The 24,538-nt window shown below is 45.6% G+C and overlaps 1 protein-coding gene across 2 annotated transcripts in view; it reads right to left on the bottom strand.

Moving 5' to 3' along the window:
• The window catches only part of LOC126525667 (uncharacterized), an 83,895-nt gene that overhangs the window by 20,241 nt on the left and 39,116 nt on the right, over positions 1 to 24,538 (bottom strand). For both annotated transcript variants that reach the window (XM_050173581.3, XM_050173582.3), the window contains exon 2: positions 5,173 to 5,340. In XM_050173581.3, the coding sequence (XP_050029538.1) occupies positions 5,173 to 5,340 (168 nt within the window). The remainder of the gene's footprint in view (positions 1 to 5,172; positions 5,341 to 24,538) is intronic.

The following is a 24,538-nucleotide window of genomic DNA, read 5'->3' as shown; positions in this document are numbered from 1 at the left end:
TGTTAGTGTTGTTTTTCTTGTTAACTGCACTTGTGGCCACCTCTCCTGGCTATGTGATTAAGCAACTCACCTAACTTTAGGCTTTGATAGCAGAAAGCGTAACCTTTGCCCAAGCTGTAATATTAAAGCGATACTCTCGTTTGCCTGCCTTGCCCGGCTTTTTTTTTCTTTTTTCGTCTGTCTTAGGGAGAGGGCAGCACCAGGATGGAGGACGGCGCGCTGACGTCACGAGGGACAAATCACGCGCAACCTCACCCTCTGTGGTGCCGCACTGCTATGACGTCACTTGCAGCTGTTATTAACTGGGCGCAGCTCCTGTTATTCAAGTTCAGTTTCTATGGTTTCAATGCAATGAGATTGCGATGAAATCGTCGCAGACGACTGCCAAAGTGGGCAATAGCTCTTGGTGTATCCGTGACCCAAGCGTCCGCAGGCCCTACAACCATCTGCGACGGAACATACATCCAGTGTTTCGCAGTTAACACACACGAAAAATGTAATACTTTCGCAGTTGTATGCCTTTCCGAGCAACTGCCGCATCAAAAACAGCGTAGCTGTGTGTAAGCTAGCACTCACAGCCTTCTTCCGAAAGTGTTACAGGTCCGTTTCCCGGCTATTGTTATGAATCATCATCGACGCGCCTGCGCGTCAATAACAGCACCGGTCCTACATCCGCTCGATCTGGGGCTTCCACGCAAGCTGATTTGCTGGCTCCTCATTACCGCCACAGCCGTGCATAATCCGAACTGACCTTCAAGGTGTAGCCGGTGAAACACAGCGTGAGAAACGCGATCCTACGCGATCAGAATGGGCCCAGCCGTCCCCAATGTGCCAGGGGTCAGTGAGGCGTTGGCACAGGTTCTGCTGATATTCGACGTACACATGGTGCGAGTTCCCGCCCGTCGGCTGAAGCACTAACTGGTGCACGTGAAAATACCGGCTCACGAAAGAAAAGTTTTCACGCGCCGCTTATAGAATTCCCTGCGCAGACTGTAACAATGTTTGTGCCGGCGAGAACGGAAGTTTTGAAAGACGACTGAAAGAACATACAAAAGACGTCAGTAAGAGGAACGTTGTCACCGACGACTTGAGGAACACGTGCTTACTTGTAATCGTGAGGTTGATTGGTACAAGGCAAGCGCAATCACGAAAAAAAAAGAAACTGGTGTTCCCGTTAGTATCTGGAATCCCTTCTCATCCAGACTACGAAAAAAAAAAAACGCTAAACAGGAATGGTGACAATCATCCACCTGCGCAAGCTAGGTGCCTCGGTCAAGTACTAAAACGGACATAGGAGGAGGAGGAGAAGGAAAAGTTAATAATTATTCAGAGGGAAGAGGGGAATTAGGAAAAGGGTAGGGTGAGAGGGAAGCGGTTGGGTGGGTCCCTACTCCAGGACACCATGGAGTGATCCTGGCTACTCTCTCCGCCTGGTCCAAGAGGCCCCTTCAGGCCCCCAGCGCCGGCCGGGTGAGGAGGATCTCCCACGGCTCCCTATTGTAGGTAATAACCTCGCTCCGTGGAGCAACTGTTTTGTGAACAAGGCTTCCATACGGAAGCCGAAACGTCTTGAAGTTCTTTTATTCCTTTTCATTTTCTGATCGGCGTTTCTCTGTTTTACCTTTTTAAATAATTTAGCGCATAAACATAATATTGGCGCGTGGTTAGTGAACGTCTTCCCACGAATAGGGTAGGCCTTGGAGTATATATAGGTCCTACACCCCCGAATGTAAGCTCTGCGGGGTCACAAAGGCAGATTTAAAACACATTTTGTTCAATTGCGACAATCTAAAACCGAAAAGAGAATGGCAACTCTCTAACGAGCAAGAGTGGGAGGATGCGGTGTCCAGTTCAGACCCTGCGGTTCAACTGCAGGCCGTCAGCTGGGCTTTGGAGGTCGCCGACAGACAGGGCCTCACGACCATAACAGGTGGCACTGGAGGAACTGATCGGACGGCCACCTCACGCACCCTGGAAGCCCATTAAAGTCAACCAAATCCTTTATGTTGACGAAATAAAGTTGTTACCACGACCACCACGAATGGGACTTCGGCAAACGCATATAAGTTACATGAAGCAATTTAATGTCAAGTGTAGCTTACGATTTCGAACTTGTTCATCTCGCTCATCGCTTCTGATCTCTCCCCATTCTATTTACCTTCTTGCTTCTCTCTCCCCCAGTGTAGGGTAGCAAACCGGGTGAGACCTGGGCAACCTCCCTGCCTCTCCTTTGCTTTCCCACTCACTCCCTCTCTCCCTCTTTTATTTATCTTTCTCTCAAACGGACGCCAGAACAAATGCGGCGGCAAGGTGGCGATGTCGGCGTCAAAATAATCAGGCTGTGGCTTCCGAGATCCGTGCTACCTCGGAGGACAGGACGGGACGGTGACGCTGAGATACTTTCACGGTGAGATTTGGCCAATGCCCCTGCTTGTGTTCGTGCCGTTTCTGTTAAGCAACACTAACAAAAACAACAGCAAACATTCGCGAGTGTTAGCCTCGGCCAAACTTGTACACACGCGCAAATACCCATGAAAGGGAGGGAGAGCATGGCCGTCGCGGTATAGCGTAATATATCTAAAATGTGAACGGCTGATATTTGCTGTTTTTCCTGTATATTTTAGCGGTTATTGTTTTAAAGCGTATGTAGGAACATGTGTTTGTGCGGAATATTTGCTTCTGACACGTGGTGATCTCTCTAACCATATTGTATATACTCAGTACCAGTACTTGCCTGACTGTTATAGCTCTAATGTGTCCGCAGCTAGCCTTTGGCTATGGGTCCAATCAGTTCTGAGAACATTGTATGTCTTACGCATGGAATACAAACAACAAAATTAAATTGAATTGGTAAAACCCAGCCCGCCTAATTCGGCAGATGTAGTTTTTCGCTCCCACCCGTGGCAAGCTGTGATTTCGTACACTTTGGTTTCGCCCCTTTCCCTTAAAACCAATAAATTTCAAATAAACCTTAACTTCCCTTATGCTTTCTCTGGTTTCATTGTCTCTTTTTCTCGTTTTTTCTGATAACGCGCCCTTCTGCAGCATGTCTATTTTTATATTCTGCTGCCCATTGCACAACGTACGGTTATGTTCGAAGATATTATACGCCCTACATGGTGCGTGGTTGCGCAAAAAGATATATTTTGCTCCTCTGCTTTCTTTGTGATATCGTGCAGGAAATTCTTCGAAATAAAAAAAAAGGAACGAGAGAGCAATCACAATGGAGAAAGCAAAAGAAAAAAAAAATGCGCGAATGTCAGGTGCAATATTCCAACGCGCTTGCTTCGCCAGGTATGGGATCAAATCTCCAACCGCGGATATATGTATTAGCTACCGCGTTGTGGCCGCATCGGATCCTTTCCGTCGACGAGAGGAGGAAACAAAACGGAAACGAAAAGAAATGATCGAATGAAAGGAAGACCTGTTTTGGGAATACGACCAGCTGTCGGTTGAGGTCAGAGAAAAGCGCCGAACGAATTGAATTACGTTACTTTTTCCCTCACGCTGCCCGCCTTTATTTCTTTCTCTCTTCTTTCTTTTCTTTCTTCTTGTTTATTTCTATCTTTTATTTCATCTTCTTCTTTTTTAAGCTCTCGCTTCAGAATTCGACGAATGAGAGTTCGGATTTTAGCACTTTCCGAATTCTCGCCCCGAAGGACCCGCGAAAAAATCCGAGACGCTTTCTTTACTGTGCGCCGACCACGCGCAGTGAGGCGAAGAAAGTCTCGGTCCTGAAAATAGATGGTTACGTCTCGAACCAAGACGTTTTCTTCACCGTTCATAGAACCCCTTCCTTTCTTTCTTTCTTTCTTTCTTTCTTTCTTTCTTTCTTTCTTTCTTTCCTTCTTTCTTTCCTTCTTTCTTTCTTTCTTTCTTTCTTTCTAACTTATTCGTTCCCTCTGGCGAAACTGAGTTGTCAAGCGAAACGCTCAACGTGCCGTGCTCTAACGAGAAAGTGCATTTACCGTCTACGTTCAACTCGAAAGAGGCCCGATGGAACGCACGGCACGCGTCCAATATACTTCTGTGCATTTCGGTTAGGTATGGTGGCTAGCGCTGAGCTATAAAAAAGGGGGCTTGTCAGAAGACGTTGCACACGGCTCACCAACGAAGAACACGCAGGTGTTTCACTTGCGGAAGCGCTGACGTCAACGCCGACGGAGGCGTTGTGCAACGATCGCACTTTTTTTTTTACATTTTTTTATTTGTAGGTATAAAAGTACGAAATTTAGAGCCCGATTCACACATGGAAAATAACTTATATAAGACTTAAGAGGAAGCTTTAGCTCGGGCCCAACTCCGACGCGGCCTATTCAAATACACGTACAAATGTATTGCCCAACAAGTCATTGCTCGAGCTTCTGTATTTCTATCGATGCATTTACGCGTATGTTATGCGGCTTGCACGTTTAATTTTATTAGCTTCTTACATTTTGTATCAGTGACTTTCCAAATGCGTTCAACTCCATCTTCATTGTCATGTGTAACTAATGGCCATGTAATGAAGAGTGGGCCAATAAGGAAAAGTTAAGCCTTCAGCCAGCCTTTTGACAAGGGGATAGAAACGTTCCCAACTGTAAGGTGCTACTTCTTCGACAAGGCAAGCCCCCCTTGTTCACAACTTTCACTAGCGGGACGAGGTCTTTGCCTTGTTCGTCCACACTTCATCACTTCGTCCGCGTCTTCCTGTTACCCCTGTACTGTTATTGTGTTATTTCATGCTACACTTACCACATTTTTGATCGAGAAGAATAAAGCAATCTGAGGAGCTTTTCTGGTTCGTTCAGGATATAAAGAACGCCGACAATAAAGCGAAATAAAGCATAGGATAAATATAACCGTGTTGTTTAAATTAAATATAGAGCTGATAGGAATAGGGAAATGAAAGCTTACGAAAGGATAACTTGACACCGCGGGGAACGGAACGTGCATCCTGCGCATTCCGCGTGCAGTGCTTAACCAACATTCTCGTATCATATTCCTGTTTTAGCCGTTTTGACCGATGATCGTTTGTGTCGTTACTTTCTCGATTGTACTGGCCTCTGCGAGATAGCCTAGATTCAGGCCTTTATTAGTGTGTTCGAGTAGCTAAGTAGTCGCTTATAAATTTCATGCAGGCTGGGGAACAAAAAAAATCCATTTTTTGCTAAACAATTGCAAGCGGCTCACCGTACTCATCCTCGTACTCGTCTTCGTCTTCTTCCTCTTCGTCATCCTCCTCCTCGTCGCTGCTGCTGCTGCTGTCGACGCGCACAGCAGCTGGCCGAGGACTGTGTCCCGAAGCGCCAGACTTGAGGAAGAACCGGCGGTGACGACCATCCGCTTCGCAGTTGGCATCTGCACCACGTGAAAGGACACAACGTGAGACCGGGCTCTTTTCTGGCCTTCTTTTTTTTTCTTGTCTTATTTATATCGGCGAGGCCAATGTACGCGACTTTCACGTGAGGACCGCGCTGCGGCTCGGCAGCATGCAAAGGCTTTATTCGCTCTGTCATCATGCATTCTTTCATTCATTTGTCCATTCGTGCCATGAACTTGTACAAAGAATCTCTTAGCCCAGTATCCAGAAAGTAGCGGAGGCCCGTAATCTTAAACGTATGCTAGAAGCTATGAAAAGACATACATAGATAGTATTTAGAGATATAAATATCGCAAAACATAAAATCACATCAACAAGTTAGGAATGCTTCAAGTACAGATATATGCATGCAGAACTACATACATACAGGATATATATATATATACACTAGTACGTATACGAGCGTTTAACCACTTCTACGATAAGCAAGGTGCAGCACGTTTTATCTATTGACTTTGAAAAAAAACCACAGTGATTTCCTTAGGTCCTCACCTCACAAATTTTGGCAATATTTTAGCGACAGGAAAGAAATGATTGATGAAATTCATGTTGGAAGCGACATTATAAGAGAAAAGGATGAAATAGCAAACAATCTTAACATTTTTTTCCAGTCTGTATTTAACATCCCAGAAACTACGGTGAGTTCCATATTACATATTCTTACATATTCCCCCTACTGTTCCAATGGAAACACTTGAAATCACCCAGCAATGAATATTTCAGCAACTACTCAAATTAGATACGAAGAAATCGAGCGGACCCGATAATATACCTGCAGTATTCCTCAGACGATACGCAGAATGGATGTCACACTAACTAACTATCATCTTTCGACAACGTTATACAACTCACTGCCGCAAGACTGGCACACCGCATTCGTGATACCTGTATTTAAAGGAGGTAATCGAAGACAGGGAACAAATTACCGTCCAGTGTCACTTACTTCAGTTACTTGCAAAGTCTTCGAACATATAATAGCAAAACACATACTCAGGTTTCTAGATCAGAACAATTTACTATATCCTTATCAACATAGCTTTAGGACCGGGTTATCAATTGTTACACAGTTAATAGAAACAATTCATGACTTTGCAGGTGCAGTAGATATAACACAACAGGTTGATGTGGTTTGCGTCGATATTGCGAAAGCTTTTGATAAAGTACCTCATGTCCGATTAATCTTCAAATTACGTAATGCAGGAATAAATGAATTTATAATAAAATTGATTGAAGCATATTTAGCAAACCGTACGCAGGTAGTTAAACTGAATAGGGGAGAAGTATTTTAATGATTGGAAATGTAGAGAGGTCGGCCGGATAATGGAGCATCTGGCCTGCTACTCTACGTAAGGGAAGGGGAAGAGGGGAAGAAAAAGGGTCACAATGGGTGATGATAATGGGAGGAACGAGGTGAATGACACATTACACAACTGGTATCACAGGCGTGAGTCCAGGCCCGTGTCACCTAGGAAACGTGAAAGTGCACGCATTGTCTCTGTCGTCTGCCAACTCTGTGGCCACGCGCCTAGCAAGAGGTCCTCCGACAGTGGTCCATTGTGTAAATGTCTCAATGTATCTGCCAATATCACTCTTTCTCGCGCATACTCAGGGCACACCACGAGCACATGTTCTATAGTCTCTACAGCGCCACACACTGAACAGTCCGGGGAGTCTGTCCGTCCAATAATGTGCAAATATTTGCGCGTGAAGGCGACGCCAAATCGCAGTCTGTGTATCAGGCATGTATGAGGGCGTGGAATTCCACGCAGAATAGGAAATTTCATATCGGGATCCAGGTTTTTAAGGCGGACGTGACGAGCGTCTGGCTGGGCCCAGTATCTTCTTGTCGCACTCCTCATTAATTCCGACAGGAGGCATGTGATGTCCGGTCTGGAGAATGGCACTACAGTTCGCAGGCCATTGCTGAGGGCGCGCCTTGCTGCAGCATCGGCCATCTCATTACCGTTGAGCCCACAGTGTCCCGGGATCCATTGGAACACTATGCGGTGGTGTTTTTCTTGAGCGTATGAAAGTAGCTCGGTGATCTGCAGGGCCAGAACCTGATATGCGCTGTGGCGCAGGAAGCATCCCAAAATTTGCAGCGCGGGTTTTGAGTCCGTGAAAATGCACCACTCTTGAGGTCTTTCCCCGCAGATGTGGCGAATCGCTTCCCGAATAGCCACAAGCTCTGCAGCGGTTGATGTTGAATTATGGTCTAGTATGAAACCTCGAGTCATCTGTTGGGCTGGTATCACCACAGCTGCTGTCGATGCCTTAGGTGACGCGAAGCCGTCTGTGTAAACATGAACATATGTCTGGTATTCTGACCAGATGTACGCGAGAGCAAGTTGTTGTAGTCCACTGACGGGAACCAATGATTTCTTTAGTATGCCGGGGACATGTACGCATACGGAAGGTTGAACCATCACCCATGGTGGTTTGACGGGGTGATATGGAAGGGCATAGCCTGATGTTATGTGGGGTAGATAGCAGCGGAGTGCACTTGTGAAACTGCTGTCCGGTCGCTCATGTAGAACCGACGTCAATGGATGGCAATGGTGTCGTGTCAGTAAGCGTAAATACACACGAAGTGGTTCGTGGGACAGGTATATCGGTAATGGGCATACGTGGGCTTCCTCAATTGTGCCTTTGTTGGAGGAACGCCGTGGCAACCCGAGGCATATTTTTAGTGCCTGCGCTTGGACGCTCTCTAATGTCCGTAAGCAGGAAATGCTCAAGTTTGAGAGTATCGGAAGGCTGTATCGAATGTAGCCTACGAAAAGAGACTGATAAAGTCTTAGTAATGAGCCTTCCGTGGGGCGCCATTTCATGCCTGTTGCGAAGCGAAGAACATGGCAAAACAGATTGAGTTTTTGCTTCAACATATTAACATGCCTCGTCCATGACAAACCGTGGTCGATGATAATGCCCAAGAATCTGTGGTGGGAGACATAAGGTATTATGACACCGTTAATGGAGATCGGGTAGCGGCAGACGGATTTGCGCGTGAATGCAACCACAGCACATTTTTCGGCAGCTAAGCGCAAACCCTGACGCCGTATGTATCGTGAAGTAGATGACACAGCCCGTTGTAATTTCGCACGTAGTTGTGGGCGTGTTGCACCAGAAGCCCAGATGCAGATGTCATCTGCATATGCACTGATGTGGATGTGAGGTGGAAGCTCGCTCACCAGGCCAATCAGTGCCACATTAAATAATGTTGGGCTGAGAACTCCTCCCTGAGGAACTCCACGGCATACCTGATGACGGTTAGTGTCTCCGTCAGGCGTGGACATGTAAACGACACGGCCGCTGAGGTAGCTCACAATCCACAGGTAGAGCCGGCCGCCAATACCCAAGTCATCTAGGGCATCGAGAATGGCTTCATGAAGGATGTTGTCGTAGGCCCCTTTGATATCTAAGAAAACAGCGGCGACGAGTCGGCGTTGACGTTTTTCTTGTTCCACTGTCGTAACGAGGTCAATGACGCTGTCAATTGAAGAACGACCCCGCCGAAAGCCAGTCATCATGTTCGGATAACGATCATTTCTTTCCAGAAACCATTCGAGCCTCGCCAGGACCATTCGTTCCATAATTAAACTGAATAGTTATGTATCAGATTCATTAGCTGTACTCTCAGGAGTGCCCCAAGGCTCAGTATTGGGACCACTTATTCTTTCTCTTTTATATCAATGACATCAGTAGCGCGGCAGAAGAGGGTGTTCAGGTTAAGCTATTCGCAGACGACTGCTTAATTTACACCACAATTACTAAACTAGATGACCAGCTTAAGATTCAGTAATCTTTGTAAAATTTAGACGATTGGTGTAGGAAATGGAATATGAAAATTAATTATCCCAAATCTACATATACACACATCAGCAAAAAGAAAACTATCTATTCCTTTTTTTACAGCATTGGAAGACATTTATTGGAGAATGCGCACCAGTCCAAGTATCTAGGGGTAGCAATAACACGAAATTTGACATGGAACCAACATATAGATAACGTCTGCATGGCTGCCTATCAAAAGTTATACTTGCTGAGAAAAAGAAAACTGGAACATGCATCACGTAATTTAAATCTTATTGCATACACCACCTTCATTAGGACGATACTATAATATTCAGCCGTTGTTTGGAGCCCCCATCAAGTGAAGTTAAGAGAAAGTTGGAAAGGATACAGAGACTGGCGGCGCGTTTTATTTGTTCGACGTACCGAAGGAAGGAATCGGTCACGCTTATGTTACAGTGTTGCAACTTGGATCTACTTGAGGTACGTAGAAAGAAATATAGGCTGAAGGCGCTTTATCAAATAATGTAGGATCAACATAAGATTGATAACCTCAAATATCTACACGCTGCAGGCAAAAGAAACGCGTGGACTAACCATGACTACGTCATAAAGCCATACCCTACCAACAGTGATACATATCGATACTCATTTTTCCCGGATGCAATAGAAATGCGGAACCAATTACCAAACGATATTGTTAGCCTAAAAGATGTAACCTACTCTGAAAATGCTGCTGAGGCGTATTTACGGGAGTTTTCAATTTAGTTGGGAGTGCCAAGTGACATGTGCGACTTGATGTTCATTGTACGTATTTTGATAAATGTCACAACCGTGCTGAACATCATTCAAGTGAACATCTTATTCGCTGTGAATTGACAAGTGTTAAGCTACTTTACGTACATTGACATTGTCCATATTTGATGCATGTATTTGTATTGTCCTCTCTGTTATGACCTTCTATGAGGGTTGACAGTATTAATAAATAAAAATTAAAACCACTTCTGCGATAAGCAAGGTGCACAACCTTTCATCTGCTGGTGTGAGCAGGCACATTAAAAGTGTCGTTGTGTAATAAAGAGAGTGTGCGAGCTTACGAATTGGCAACCACATCGTTGCTACGCGAGATCGACGTATTAAATATTTTTTCTTTGTCAGTGTAAACGTACATTTTCTTTGTTTTTCTTGCTTCTCTTGAGGTTGCATCAAACATTCGCATATTTCCTTTTCAAATATTTGTGCTGCATTTTGTTGTTTGTTATGTTCCGTAAGATTAGGGAAGAAGATAAAGCCCTTTCGTGAAGTTTCCACGGCGTACCTCGTCTAATACCCCTCCGGTGTTACCAGCCATGTTTAGAAGGTAGAACAACAACTAGAGCACGAACTAACGTCGCTTCGACATTGCCCGGTTAACTAGTATTGCACCGACTCCAGAACTGTCGCATTCACCTCTCCAGCAGAGTCCCTGCTCCAGCACGAAGTTCAGACAGGAAGAAACTGCAAACAATTCAACCTCAAGCCGGAGCATCACAAAGCGACTTATGAACATCACAATCATCATAAGAGGCCACTACGCGTGCTAATTAGGCGCTGAAAATTGTACCGGGTGAGTCTGGTATTGCACCGACCCCGAAGTTGGCTCGAGCACTTTGAAGCGTATGTTATCAGCTGCCGCTGGAGAGGATAGTTTCGGGCCGCTATGGTTAGGGGGCGTTGGGTGTCTGCGTCACGCTCTTGCATCGTGCACGTGAAGGGAGTAGAAAAGGTAGCTGAAGATAAGGAATAAATGAAGTGACCACTTATTTGAAAGAATGGCTCATTAGCAAAAGTGGGGAAGCAAATCGCAGAGGCATAAAGGAGACAAGTAGTTGCATCGTTAAGCAAACAAGACGGGGTCTCTAAGAAGGTGGGAGGTAAGAAAGGATACAAGTAGGATCCTTGCTGGACTTGATTGCGCACTTGAACACGCCGTATCGTGAAGTGGGTTGTAACATATCGTTCTTTTGGTGGCAGTCTATAAATAGCGTAGTAATGCTTCTATACAGGTTTCTGAAAATATGAAGCATTTGTTTTGTGCCAAAGGATCGAGGACGTAGTTGCAGACGAAAGATGGATCCAACATCGCCTCGCAGTTTTATGCAGTGAAGATCGACCGCGACAAACGTAGTAACTTGCCTACGATTCTCATGCTTCGGCGGATGTATCGGAGGCCGTGTTCTGATTTGCGCTGCCACCTCGTTTGAGTCGAAGACCAGCACTGAGAGGGCGCCACATTTTCTTTTTCAAATAAACAAAAATGATGCAATGCAGTGTGCTTGCTATACTGAACAATGTAGCTTTGCACAATAAGAATGTATAAAACTACGTTATTATTTAAATACAAGACCAATATAGAAAGGAGATCGGTGGCCTGTCCCATAACCCAGTCCTGAAGGGTGTGTTCCTATCATCATTATAATCAGCAGCAGAAACATAATGTTTATCACCATAAGGTTGACACAACTGACATCGCAGTAAAAATAAGTGCAGCATCTGTTTGTTTGTTATTGGAGAAATCCAGGGACATTTGCCAAACTTCATTTTCGCTCAACTCAAGCTGTGATCTAATGATTTTTGTTAGTATTTGTGCAGTTTTATCAGATAGTTCCTGCATTTCACGTTTGCCTGAACAGGAAAAGCTGTGTTGGGCGCCGAGCTGAAGCTGCTTCTAAATACCTAGTGTTACATGTTAAAAATAAGTTATATGGTTCTACGTGCCAAAAGTTAGTGTAATTTTGTGTAAAACTTGCACGCTTGAAGTGCTTTGCCAGGTGAAGTTTACAGAACTGTAACATCTTGTTGTTGCTACGGCGCAGTTGCAACATAGCCAACTGTCCCTCTTCAATTTCGCGTTCGGCACTTTCAACTCGTGATTTTTCTGAATTTTTCAAAACAAACCGAAGTCGTGAGTCGACAATCTAGTCCCGAAGACACACAATATGGCTTTTTTTTCCCCTTAACGCAACAAATTCCGTTCAAAACAATTTCGCTTTGTCCTGTAGAGAGCACTGCGACGTTTCAGACGTATTTCATTAGATAAGTATGGGCGGGGCTTCGAGGTTCAAGTTATTGTTGACGAGCTAAAGCTCTGCTGGCCCTGGTGATCCTTCGCTTTATCACACATTTAGGCATCTCTAGTGACTCGGTCTCTTTTTTTTTCTTCGGCCGGCGTCGGGCGCTAATTCACCATTCACTGCGCAATTTAGAGAGTTTTCGGTGTAGGTCGCCAAACCGATGCTGAAAGTGCGCTATCCAAAGTCAACGCCGAACCTTCTTTTTCTTCTCAACTTGTGCAGATAGAGCACACCGACTATGAAAGCATCAAGAGACCCGGAAAAAAAAAGGAACAGTACTTCAGATCCGTGTGCGAACCAGGACCAATGCGAATATGGACTATGGCGTATATTCATGGAGAGTAAATCCCCCTTTTCGAGCTGACCGTCTAAAAGCGCTATCCGAACCCAAAGCCAAGTACGCTAAGAAAATAAGCAACCCGTTTGTCATCGCTCGGTCCATGTGTTTATAGATGCTGTCATCCCGAGCTCGGAGCGGGGCTTTGTAGCCTACGATGAATGTTGATGCCATCAATAATAGCACGGAAAAAAAAGTAATGATAATCGGACGCGATTTTGTTGGCATTCTATTGACTTTATCCTCGCTTGCTGCGTCTGTCAGAGTAGTGTTGTTTTTTATACACCTCATGGGAATTTCACTTGCGGCGATATGCGCTGAAATCTGCAAGTCCATTCGGTTGGCTTCTTCTTTACTTGTTTCTTGCTTGTTTTCTTTCTTTATATTTATAGAGGTCGCTGTATGTCAGGCACAGTCTTAGGAATAAAGAGGAAAGTTCATGAATATATGCGGTCATTGGTGCAGGCAGGTCTTCTGCAAGCGCGCAGTGCCTTCAACTTCAGTGCTGGTTGGTGGTAAGGGGGAAAGGGGAAGGCGACGCCAGCGCCACCTCGTAAAGTAATGCTGCACCGTCTTTTCGAGCAAAATGCTTTTCCCCAGAAACAATCCTGACGATTATGACGAAACAATCCTGACGATTAGTTTTCATGGCCTGTTATCAGGTATTACTTATGCTCGGCCGCGCCGTGAACACGTCGGTGATACTGACAGAAAAGAACGTCTCAACAGCATGGTCAAAAAATGCGCACGGTAATGGTAGCAAAAAAAGTTGGGGCCCAAATTGATTTTGTGGAAATTAGCAAAGTCGAGCTTCCTTCCTGAATTGATTAGGGCTGGAATTCTTAGGGGAAAATGTTGCAGGGAGAAGCATAGGTGACAATCGTCGCTTGTAACTTGTATCAGCGAGAAAAACTGTTCAGCATATTTCCATAATAATAATAATAAGAAGAAGAAGAAGAAGAAGAAGAAGAAGAAGAAGAAGAACCACATTACATGTTCATCACAGGACTAGGGCCTCTCCCAGAGATCTCTGCTGACTGCATCTTACGGCTACAAACTAAGTTCATCACACCAACTGGTTCTACAGATACCACGTTTACGTGGAGCATGCCTCACTTTACGACACCACTTGACAGAACGGGTGCTCCCCCACACCCTCCTCTTTATACACCGTCCCCCCCTCCCCCCATCCAGATATCAGTGGGAAGCTACGTTATCCAACTCTAACCTTCGTGACCAGCAGCTGCTTACATTTGAAGGGACTAGTGCCGCGGCCACGTATAGCTGGTAATCCGGTTTTCATCCTCACGACCTACAAAGTGCACCACACGTCTAACCACGCGCACGCAGCAGAAGCCACGCTTCTCGAGCCCAGGCTGAATGCGCCTGGCAACGGTGGTTGCTACAAGTTAACACCATCGCCGACTACCATGCCCGAGAAATGTCAATCCGGGCCGAGCACGAGCCGGAAGAGCTACCGCACCCGGATGCCAGTTTTCGGGACATTACCCGGATGTACCGAGAGGAAATGTGCAGACTGCCAGAACCGCACCCCAAACTCACCAGGCAACAACAGACGATCCTGCGTCGAGCGCAGGCGGGATCGCTTGCGCATCCCGTACTCATGAACCGTATGTACCCTGCGGAATACGATATGCTCTGTCCTTTTTGCAGAAGAGAAAAGAGCACCCTGCCGCACGTCTTGGCAGAGTGCACAGAACTCAAGACCCGCCTCCTCTCCTTCCCGCCAACACCCCCAAACCCCAACCCCTTGAGCGATGGGAGACTTTGTTATCCAGCCCCGCCCTACCGATTCAGCTCGCACTGACGGACAGGGGCCAGGAGCTGCTGGGAACATATGGGTCCCCTAACTAGGGAACCACCCCGTCTGGTGCCTGCGTGCACCCCGTCTGGTGCCTGCGTGCACCACCGATTTATTTCGGGCCCAGTAAATGTTGCTTCATCATCATACCTGATCGTGTGGCAGAATACTGCATAGCGTTAGCGAGGCCACGTCGACCGCGCAGTATGACTGACTGCACGGTATTGCTACACCATTACCCAAGATATTGCAGCACGCCACGTTGCTTGTTAAAGCGGCTCTTCTTTTTTCGCGCAGATTGCTCTGATGGAATCCGCAATGACTTCGACAAAGACGTCAAGCGCCTGCGGTCAAGGCCCCTCTCTCCGTTGCCTCTTTCGCTTTGTGGTAGTCAACGACTCCTTCGTGGTTGAAGCCTCTGCTGCGCGCGAAGTTACTCCGCCGATCCTGTTGTTACGGGGGAACGAGGCTAGCTTTCGCAGTGCCACGTCATGCGATGAACGCCGCTACGTGCGCGTCCAAACACAAAAAAAAACCGCAGTGATACCCGTAGCAGAACGCGCGTGGCCCGCAAGCTTTCCACGCACCTCCCGAGCTCGCCCGCTCATCCGTCCTTCGCGACGGTGGCGGAAACTCGAACGTGCCCACACTATTGTCGACATTACGCGAAAGGCCTCATGGCTCCGGCGGCAATGCGTTCTCTTAATCGCGGCAAAATGAATGTCTGTGCAGTGCGACGTAGCGAGAGGGTCTATATAGCCGAGTGAAAAAAAAAAGCTCTCGAAAGCCTTCCTGCAGGTTTTGTTTGTTTGTTTTGTTTTGTTATATTTGTTTTTCTCGCGAAATTGTATTCGTGAAACCTCACCGTCGCTGAAAATTCGGAGCCTGGCGATGATGCCGCCGTCGCTTCCGCCCATTTCTCTTTTTGAGGGTGCGGGCGTGCGGACAGCGCGAGGAAACCATCGCTCACCTTTATCGGTGCGAAAACACCTGCGCCACCTTGTTTTTTTTTTTTTGGGCGGTTAGAATAGGCGATGGCATTTTTCTGCGAACTTTCTTTTTCTTTTTTTGTAAATTATAAATTTCCTTCACTTCAAAGTACGCTGTATAATCTATTGGCACAGTGCTTTCCACTGCATATATTTGCCGTTTCCTCCCATTCTCCCCCCCCCCCCCCCCCGCATATCAGGCGATTCAAGGCTTTTTTTCTGATCTTTTGGAAAACTTGATACCTGACACTTCTCCACACTACTATCTTTTTGCTTTGTCTTTCTTTTTTCAGAGGCGTCTTCTACAATTCTCTCACTCGTTTCTAAAGCGCTTCGGCTGACAGTGGGATAAATGCAAGCTGTCAGACCCGCTGGGCACGAGAAAAAGAAGAAACATCTCGGCCCTTAAACACCACGACGAAAGACCGCAACCCTCTTTGATCGCAGTAATACAGACGCGACTACGTTTTTCTGTAGTTGGTTGATTCAATGAGGCAGCGCCATTTAAACTATACGTCTGTCATCTGCTCCGATAAAGCGAGACGGGGCGTTAGAGTTCGTTCGGCACCAAGTGAAGGGGGGGGGGGGGGGGGTCGTGAGGAATATATGGACACCTAATCCCTCATTTAGAGTTCACAAATGGAAAGTTCTCAGCGTGTGTCGTCCATGCAGCGACAGACGTCGTTCTCGATCGAGATCGTCTACCATTTCTCTTTGTTTTTTGTTTTTTTTTAATCGTTAAAGGGCACCTAAAGTCGGACGTCAAAAACACAGCTTCAGTTAGCGGTCTTGAGGACGTCGTTAAGAGGTCGAGATGGACTTCGTCGCATACGCCATCAAGACGGCTCGCTGCTGAAGCCAGTGGCGACGTTTTGAAAATCATTCTTTTTTTCGCTCCAGTGAGTCTCTAATCGTACGCGTCAACGCAATTTACAGCCTTCAAAACGCTGACGCAAGCATTCATTACTTCGAAGAGCTCGCACGAAATTGAGCAACTTTGAAAGGCGATATACAGGTTTCGTGCAAAAGCCGCGGTCGGCTAAATTAATCATTTCACTTTGTCTCGAAGCGGTATGTCAGCCACCGGCGTGCAGGTACCGCATTCGCCAGGCCCAAAAAAATATAAAAAATCAGACACTCGCCAGAACCGATACTCTTGGAGCAAACTTTCATCACATCCAGTAGTTTCACACTGAACATGCAAATCGGTTACGCCTTGCGGTTTGTACTTCTGCAACAACAAAGAAAAGCGATTCTTTAGAACCTTCTACTTCCATTTGAAAACATTGCACTCCTCACCCTAAGCCGCTTTGCACTAGGAAAATGTGCACAAAAAACTTAATCTGGCCCACTCTCTTTTTTGCCTTTCTTCTGAAGCCTACAAGTCATTCCACCCTTGCGAAATTGCTCTGAAGGTCTTCCTTCTAATGGCGCATGTGACAGCTATTAAAGTCTCCAAATTACAATGTCATACGTCGTTCGAAACTCAAAGAAGGCTCACGGCGATAATTTAAATGAATCGGCCTGCCACCAATTCCAGCAGCATGAAACGTGAATGAGAAGAGAGCCATTTGTATATTATGTAACGACGTATTCAATGGAGTACAGCAAAGCAGCCCATTCAGCATGGCGATTTGGAGTTCTCACCAGAGAAAAGGAATAGGTATCTATTTGGAATTAATGTCAATGGCTGCTGAGAAAGTTTCTGAGAACGCTCAATCAGGATTTAGATGAACGCTTGCATTCAGCGCTTCAATCTTCAAACATAGGAACGGAGAAATCGTTTACCTTGACCACTCAAAAGCCGATTTCGGTATAAGTGGTGCCACTTACAAGAGGGTGTAAAGGACGACTAGCCCATTGACCAACCTTCTTATTTCTCTTTTCAATTTGCTTACAAATATTTCCAAACTTTTATGATTGAGAAAGAGGCATCAAACATAAATGAGAATTTTCGCCACTAAGCAAATAGCATCTAAGGCGGGCTAATCTTATTTACTTATTTACGATGCCAGGTTCTGAGGTGTGCTGCTAGTTCTGAAACAGGACTTTCTTTTTGCCAAAATGACATGAAAGTGTGTCAAACTTTCACGTAACTGTAACCTAAAGAGTCACCTTTGTCGACTTTTGGTGCTCAGATAGCTGTAACCTACAAAATTACGACATTCTATTTGGGCGAGGAGTTTCAGAACTTGGCCACATAGAGGCAAACTTACTTTAAGTTTATGGATTGTCGGCAACACCTCCAACAATATGATCCACTAAAGAAAATTCACGCTAGTGGGAGCAGGTAAAAATTTATTTCCGCACATGCAACAATTTTCATGTTCAATAAAATTGGTTGAACAGTGGTTTAATGAGAGCGTTTCCGCGTTTTTACGCTATCTGAATATAGGAATTAGAGTTGGTTCGGAATCTTATTAAGACTTTTAATCTCTTATCCAAGGTTACTCCTTTTACCACGAAGTTTGCGTGACTTATTATACCGTCGCAGTACGTCGCAAGGGACGAGGGACGGTTAAACAAAATGGCCTGCCCTTATTCTTGCAAGCATTTCTTTTTAACGCTTTCTGCTTAGTGCCTTCCTGTCAATAACAGCGTGGGATGCTCTGTGGGTATCTGACGTCATTTTCTGGATAAGTCGCAACCGTGAAGGTCATTCAGTCTGAGTGTATCGCAACGTTCAGAAACACGGCCGGAGCAAGGGCACCTCAAGCTAGCATCTTGCAAGGAATGGAGCCGAGTAACAGTAAATATGCGCTCCCTCTTCCCACCGCCTCCTCCCCACCCCCAACCTGCCTACAATCCATCAGTGCTGTTTATTACGACACTCGTAAGGCAGCTTACGACTGTTACAACGGTTGCTTGACGTATTTAAAGGCAGCGCGGAACTTCGAGCATTTTTTGTTGTCCCTCAAGTAGCAAAGGAAGAGTCCAACGTTACACTAACGTTGACTTAATAGGACCCGGATGCAAAGACGTTTTTGTATCTAATTTTCTATCAATGTCACAAGTTAGCTTGGGGTCACCGGCAATATAGTCTACATAAGGATTACACAAATCTGAGGGACCTTTATGTCACAAGCTGTAACTCGCCCATCCAAGGAATGGGGCAAGCCGGGTTTAAATAGGACACGCATACAAACATAAGTGTAATAGTCGTAGAGAAAAGATGTGGAATAGACGTGAAGAAAAGACACAGAGCAGACGTGCGCTTACGGCACGCACCTAGTGGAGTTCAGCCTCTAGCCAATTATGCTGTGCACACTGATGGCTTGTAGTGCGGAAAGGCAAGTGATGCGCGCAGTTCTTGATAGAGTTGACAGCCTTCCACTACTTGAAGGGAAAGTTCCAGGCCCGTGCTTCCGAAAAGAACTTCGAGCTGAAGTCTACATCTGCGCAGCTGGGTTTCCTGAGGCTTACGAAACTAATGGACGCCGAGAATGCCTCCTGCTACCACTTTATTGTGTACGCTGCTCTGTCTCTGTTTGTGTCTCCTTACCTCTATCTTCAATGTTGGGAAGCCAACCAGAACTACCTCTGCTTCGTCTTCCTGCCTTTTTATGCATTCTTTTCTTTCGAACTTTCTCTCTCTCTCTCCCTAATATATAAAGGTAAAGAACGAGAAGCGAATTCTGTATCTTCGGCGATGTGCACTCACGCACGACGCTAATTCTGTGCAGGGGCGCTCAAGGTGAACACACGCGAGGATCCATTTCATTTACTCCAAATGTGTATGGACGAGGCCCAGGTAAAGAAGGAAATTGTCTCGCCATCAAGTACTTCTGTCTTTCTTTTTAATTTTTTTTTGGAAATACGACAAGATTAACTGATACAGCCTTCCAGATTAAATATTTTTAGAGAAGTGAGCACCTCCATTAAACGTCAATTGGAAGGACAGAATCGATCCGGAAATGTTGAAAATTTCCAGGAGCATTCTTCGCGTCTTCTTGTCCGAGGGGATCTTCAACAGACTTAAGTTTGAAGAAGTCACTAAAGACGAAGATCTGATGCAGCGCTAAGCCTGTGAAGGAAAATGTGTTTTGCTGAAGCATCCAGTTTTCAACCTCGCCATACCGATTGTCAAGGTGCAGAACAAATGTTCCTTTCTTTCTTTCTTTTTTGACAACGGTAAATACGCATTTGTGCTTCCAAGTGCGGCCGGAAAGGTACTACCTGTTTTGTTTACGGTCAATGTCTTTTTTTACTCGTTTTGGGGACACATCAGTATCCTTTGCATAGATTCATTTCACTCCAGCGAATTTTTCGTAACTCGTTATGAAGGCTCAGTGGTGATTGTGGCTTTCTGCAAAGAGCAGGAGGTCGTATGCTCGAGTCCCTATAACGCAGTGGATGCATTCCAGATGGAACGGAACGCAAGAACGATCGTGTACCGTGCTTAAGGTCAAAGCTTAAGCGGTTCCAGCACAAATTAAAGCAAGGTGGATTACGGGGGAGTTTTAATTTAAGGTGATAACGTAGAGAAGTCCTCATTCTTTCGCATTCAAATCCCGTAAGGATACTTAAGTGACTGTCAATTTTTTTTCTTGCTCTGTTACTTAGTTAAGATGGAACTGCACCAACAGGCCCAAATGTAAATTCTGTCAAATGGAGCAAATGGAATCTACGGCAGAAGGTGCCATTCCCAGGGGAACCGAACTCCCAAAAACCTTTCGTTCTTAACTGGTGTTTGCAATTGGCAGGGCGCCTTCGTTAATGGCGCCTCCGACATCGCGAGTGGCAGGTGTTCGCTCCTACGAACAGCTATAACATAAGTACTGCTAGTATCTGCTCTTACGAATAGCTGTATAGCGTGAGCACATTTTCCTCAACACGGGTCCAGATTGGTCGAGGCGAAATTGTTCCATTCACGACGGTGCGCGCAATTATGGAACGCTGCACGGAACGAGCTTATACCGTCGGGATAGCGCGAGATAAGCGAGAAATAATGTCGTCGTCCGCTGAGCTCGTGCCGAAAGGCCGAGTCTGCTTCTCCGCCAATGCGGATCGAAGAAGGGATTACCGCGGCAGAAACACAGAGCGTGCGCAGTTAGGCATAAAATAAAAGAAGGCGCAGCTGGTCGGCCCAGGGTTTATCATGGCTAACCCATTTGGTGCTTCATCTGGAAGCTGACCGGGAATTCCGGTCGTGTAGGCCTTGGAAGCCGGGTTGGCATTAAGTACATGCCGTTGCTTCAGTTCACCCTTTTGCTGTCAGCTACCCGTCGGTGACCCCATTTTAGGTCGCCGTTATACGCGGCCGTGCACCAATCGATGAAAAGAATGAAAAGAAGAAAATTAATTCCCCTGGGTTTACTTGCCAGGACCGCGATCTGATTATGAGGCACGCCACAGCGGCGACACATGAATAATTTTGACCATCTGGGGTTTTATAAAGTGAGCCTAAATCTAATTTCAGGCTCGGGCCTTCTTGAAGATCTGTGTAGGCGGTTCCTGGGGGTCATAATGTCACTATCAAGGAGCATAATACATGATCCCATTTCAGTTGCTTTTCACTCGCAAGCAGCTCATTTCACCGAACGTCCGGTCGTGAACGACTTTAATAAATTTAACAAATATTTTAAATAAGAGCCTTTCTTTAGAAATGGACTCCACGCAAGCTTGCTATTTATTATTTACTGATGTTCTTGATTAGAGATTTAGGAACAAACAAGCATTTCAATTCTATCAGAGATCCCAAAGTCATCTTTCTCGAATATTCGTATTTGAATAGGAAATTTCGCTATTTCTGCCCCTCAACTTTTTTTTTTTCTGTCGCAGCTGTTATATATTGTTTCTCTTCTTGTATACAGCCCAATTATTTAATCTAAAGATACAGAACTGTTACACGGATTACTCCTGAAATTAGGTCACCCACATATCGGAGTTGGGAGCGGATGGAAAAAGAATAATTATCCGGTGGCACAAAAAAAGGAAATAAATATCCCTAGAGATCACCGCGTGTAAAATGACAGTTGCACTATTAATATGCATGGAGACAACACTACGGACTAGGTATCAAACACTAGTGCGTGATTCTTTTGGTAAGATTAAGAGAAATAACCGGAGCGGACAGTGTCACATGAGGCATAAATTAAGTAATCGGTGATCCAATTGAGCGGATACAGTTGTAAAGGAAACGATGTCGATATGGACGTAGAACAGGACGGCGCGATGAAATAAAGCAATGAGCGTGAGTTTCGCTACGAAATGCGCTTTATGGAAACCATACTTCAACACGGCTACCACTTCAAGAAAATCATCTGGAATTGGTATGAAACTACCGTGAATCCCACAAGGGTCGTACATAACCATGAATGAGCTGCATAAATAGCTTACGGAAAGCACGTGAGATTATCCTATAACATATGAAAACGTTTCGGTGAAGAAATAAGCTTAGTTTGAACTTCAGGAACTGGAACGCTTGTGGAGGTGTATGCTCTCACTAAGGAACCTCTTTTATATCTTGTTTTTCATCGTGTGCAAGCGCGCGTATGACAGTCCTGGCGACAGTGACAGGTCGCTAACACGCCCGGGAAATCTCTTCGCCGAGGATAGTCGTAAGCACAAGCAATACATTTTGTGTAGCGCAGCATCGTCTCACCCTGTGAAAGCCGGTATGCCAGATGTCACGTTGTAGTGACGGTCTAGATCAAGGACTGCCATAAACCTGAGTCAGTAATTTATGTCTCCATTGGGCATACTTTGGCTCTAAAAGACAAGGAACACTCAAAACACAACGACAGTGAGGAGTAAAATCTTTGGTCGTCAGAGTCTGAACTGACGCGTAAAGTACGTTGACTGTTTGCGATATGCATCGCCGCACACTTCCCAATAATCATTGATGCTCGCGTACTTTCTCGAATGTACGGCACTATTCGCGTCAAGAAAGTTTGTTGTTGGTCTAGTTGGCAGGTGGACAACACTCGGCAAGAAGCATGGCGGAATTATTGTTTATTCTAAAACAACGACAAAAAAACTTCCTTCGTCACGGACAACTAGTTTTCTACGTTTTGGTTTTCTCCAGTTCTGCCCCAGGAACACCCCTCGCAACATATTCAGGGTGACGGATTGACTATATTACCTACATTACCAAAGTGGGCCGCGAATTTTAACGCCTCCTCTTACTATTCTTTTTGTTTTTCCAATTCTGTACAGACAATGAGCAAATGTGAAAATAACTTAAGAGCATATCCTGGCTCAAGGCAGAATTCCTTCCTCTCTAAGCATTCTTTACGTTTGTCGCAATCGCGCTCGCCGAGCCTCGGCACGATAACGTAGACCCAAATGCCGAGTCATGCCGATTTCATCAGACAAAATTTGCCATGTAATAAAACAAGAACTTCATGCACTAAATTACGTTCTTCTTCCTAGTCATATGGCACGCTCTGAGCTGCGGCTGACAGTAACTCTGACACAGGTGCCCTCCATCTAGTGCGCAGGGGAACAGCGAAATCTATTTACGAATGTGTTACCGATTGCGTACAAAAATCTATAGGGGCAACACGTAAAGTAGCTACTGCACGCAGGTGTAAACGTACCACGACTCAAAGGTGTCCGCGTACAACACGATGGCGTGATAGAGTGTTCCGTTGGGAAGGAGGACTGGGCTGTTCAGCAGCGGTCGAAATACGGGTGTAGCACGGGGGCCTAAACAAGGCGTACCGGTCGTTTGAAAGGCGCCTACGCGAACAGTTGGGGGCTGGTGGTATAGTTATTTTTGGTGTGTACATCGGAAAGTGCACGTTTTCATTGATCTCAGGGTAGGGCACAGGTTAAGCCGACTAGCAAGATGGCATACTTGCCGGTAATTCACTGGTAATTGCCGCTACCACGAAGCTGAAACCAGCGCCGAGGTACCGCGAGTACACTCTGAAAAATAAATTCTTGGGCCACGGCCAACGATGGGACTATAGAAAAGAGCACGCATGGGTTTTAAAGCCATTTTGAACAATACAAAAATATTAGGCTGATAGTAAACATTCGTGGTGGAAGCCTCTATGAACATTTTAATACCAGCGGTCGTAAATCTAAAGCTCACGTCTGATTTTGTTATACGGTGGGATGTGTCCTCCTATGCAGATAAGCAGAGTGCAGACGTGATGGGGTATAGAAGTCTCTTCTGCGAAAATCTCATCTTGAGTACTTGTTTGCAGACTCTTTTGTGTGCGCTTACTTGTTTACCAAACTTTGTCTGCCTTTCTTAGCGTTGTTTTGCTCTATTTTGTGGCTACCCTTGCACGGAAGTTAGCAAATGTTTGTGATATTTGGCTGTCTCCAGTGCTTTTTAATCTTTCTGTGCTCCTAGTTTGGCATTCACTACGAAAAGGACCAGCCGGTGCCAGTAACGGCGCTAACCTCTGCTTTATTTACATATCCATAAGAAATGCGCTCATGCCGCAGTTAAAGCCATAGTTGCCATAATTTTAGTGACGACTTTTAGAACTTGCGTTGGTCCAAAGCAGGATGCAAAAAAAAGTGACAAGAAGAGAACGTGAGGTTGTTTACTGAAAACTGGAGAAGTTTGCGCGGCCGCAAACCCAGCGTGTCATTACTCCAGCTGAATGTCACAATGTGAAATGATATGCAGAGGGACGTGCGACTGACACATAGCGCACACGAACACAACAAACATGACTGAAGTACTGCGACTTTGAGACCATAACTAGTTTCCTGGTTGCTGCCTATAAATATTTACGCTTTCCCAGTATTTGCGCAGACATGATACAGTCTATGGTGAACTGCTTCCCGAGGTGATCCACATACGTTGAGCTACTCAGTGTTCCGTTTTTTGGTGTTCCCTCGTTCGGCTTTTTTGAAATAATAATATCTATGACATCAATGTGATGGCTCGTGTAAGATTCTTCAACAGCTTTGTTTAAATTTTTGTACTGCATGTAATACCTTCCGACCCTGGGAGCGAGGGACTACTTAAGACAGCTATCCATTTTGACAAGGTTCTATTGGCTCGTGTACGACAACCGTTCATTAGTTCGACATTTCTAGGCTTGACTAAACGGTCGGAGGACTAGAAGTTGCGTGTTACTTCTAGTCGCGGGTGGGTTATGCCTGCAACAACACGGTAGCTTCCGGATTAGCGGACGTAAGATCTGACAGCGGCGC

The sequence above is a fragment of the Dermacentor andersoni genome, chromosome 8 (assembly GCF_023375885.2).
Source record: "Dermacentor andersoni chromosome 8, qqDerAnde1_hic_scaffold, whole genome shotgun sequence".
NCBI classification, from domain to species: Eukaryota; Metazoa; Arthropoda; class Arachnida; order Ixodida; family Ixodidae; genus Dermacentor; species Dermacentor andersoni.
Note: the sequence above shows the minus strand (reverse complement) of the source record. Positions and strands in the feature narration are given on the sequence as shown.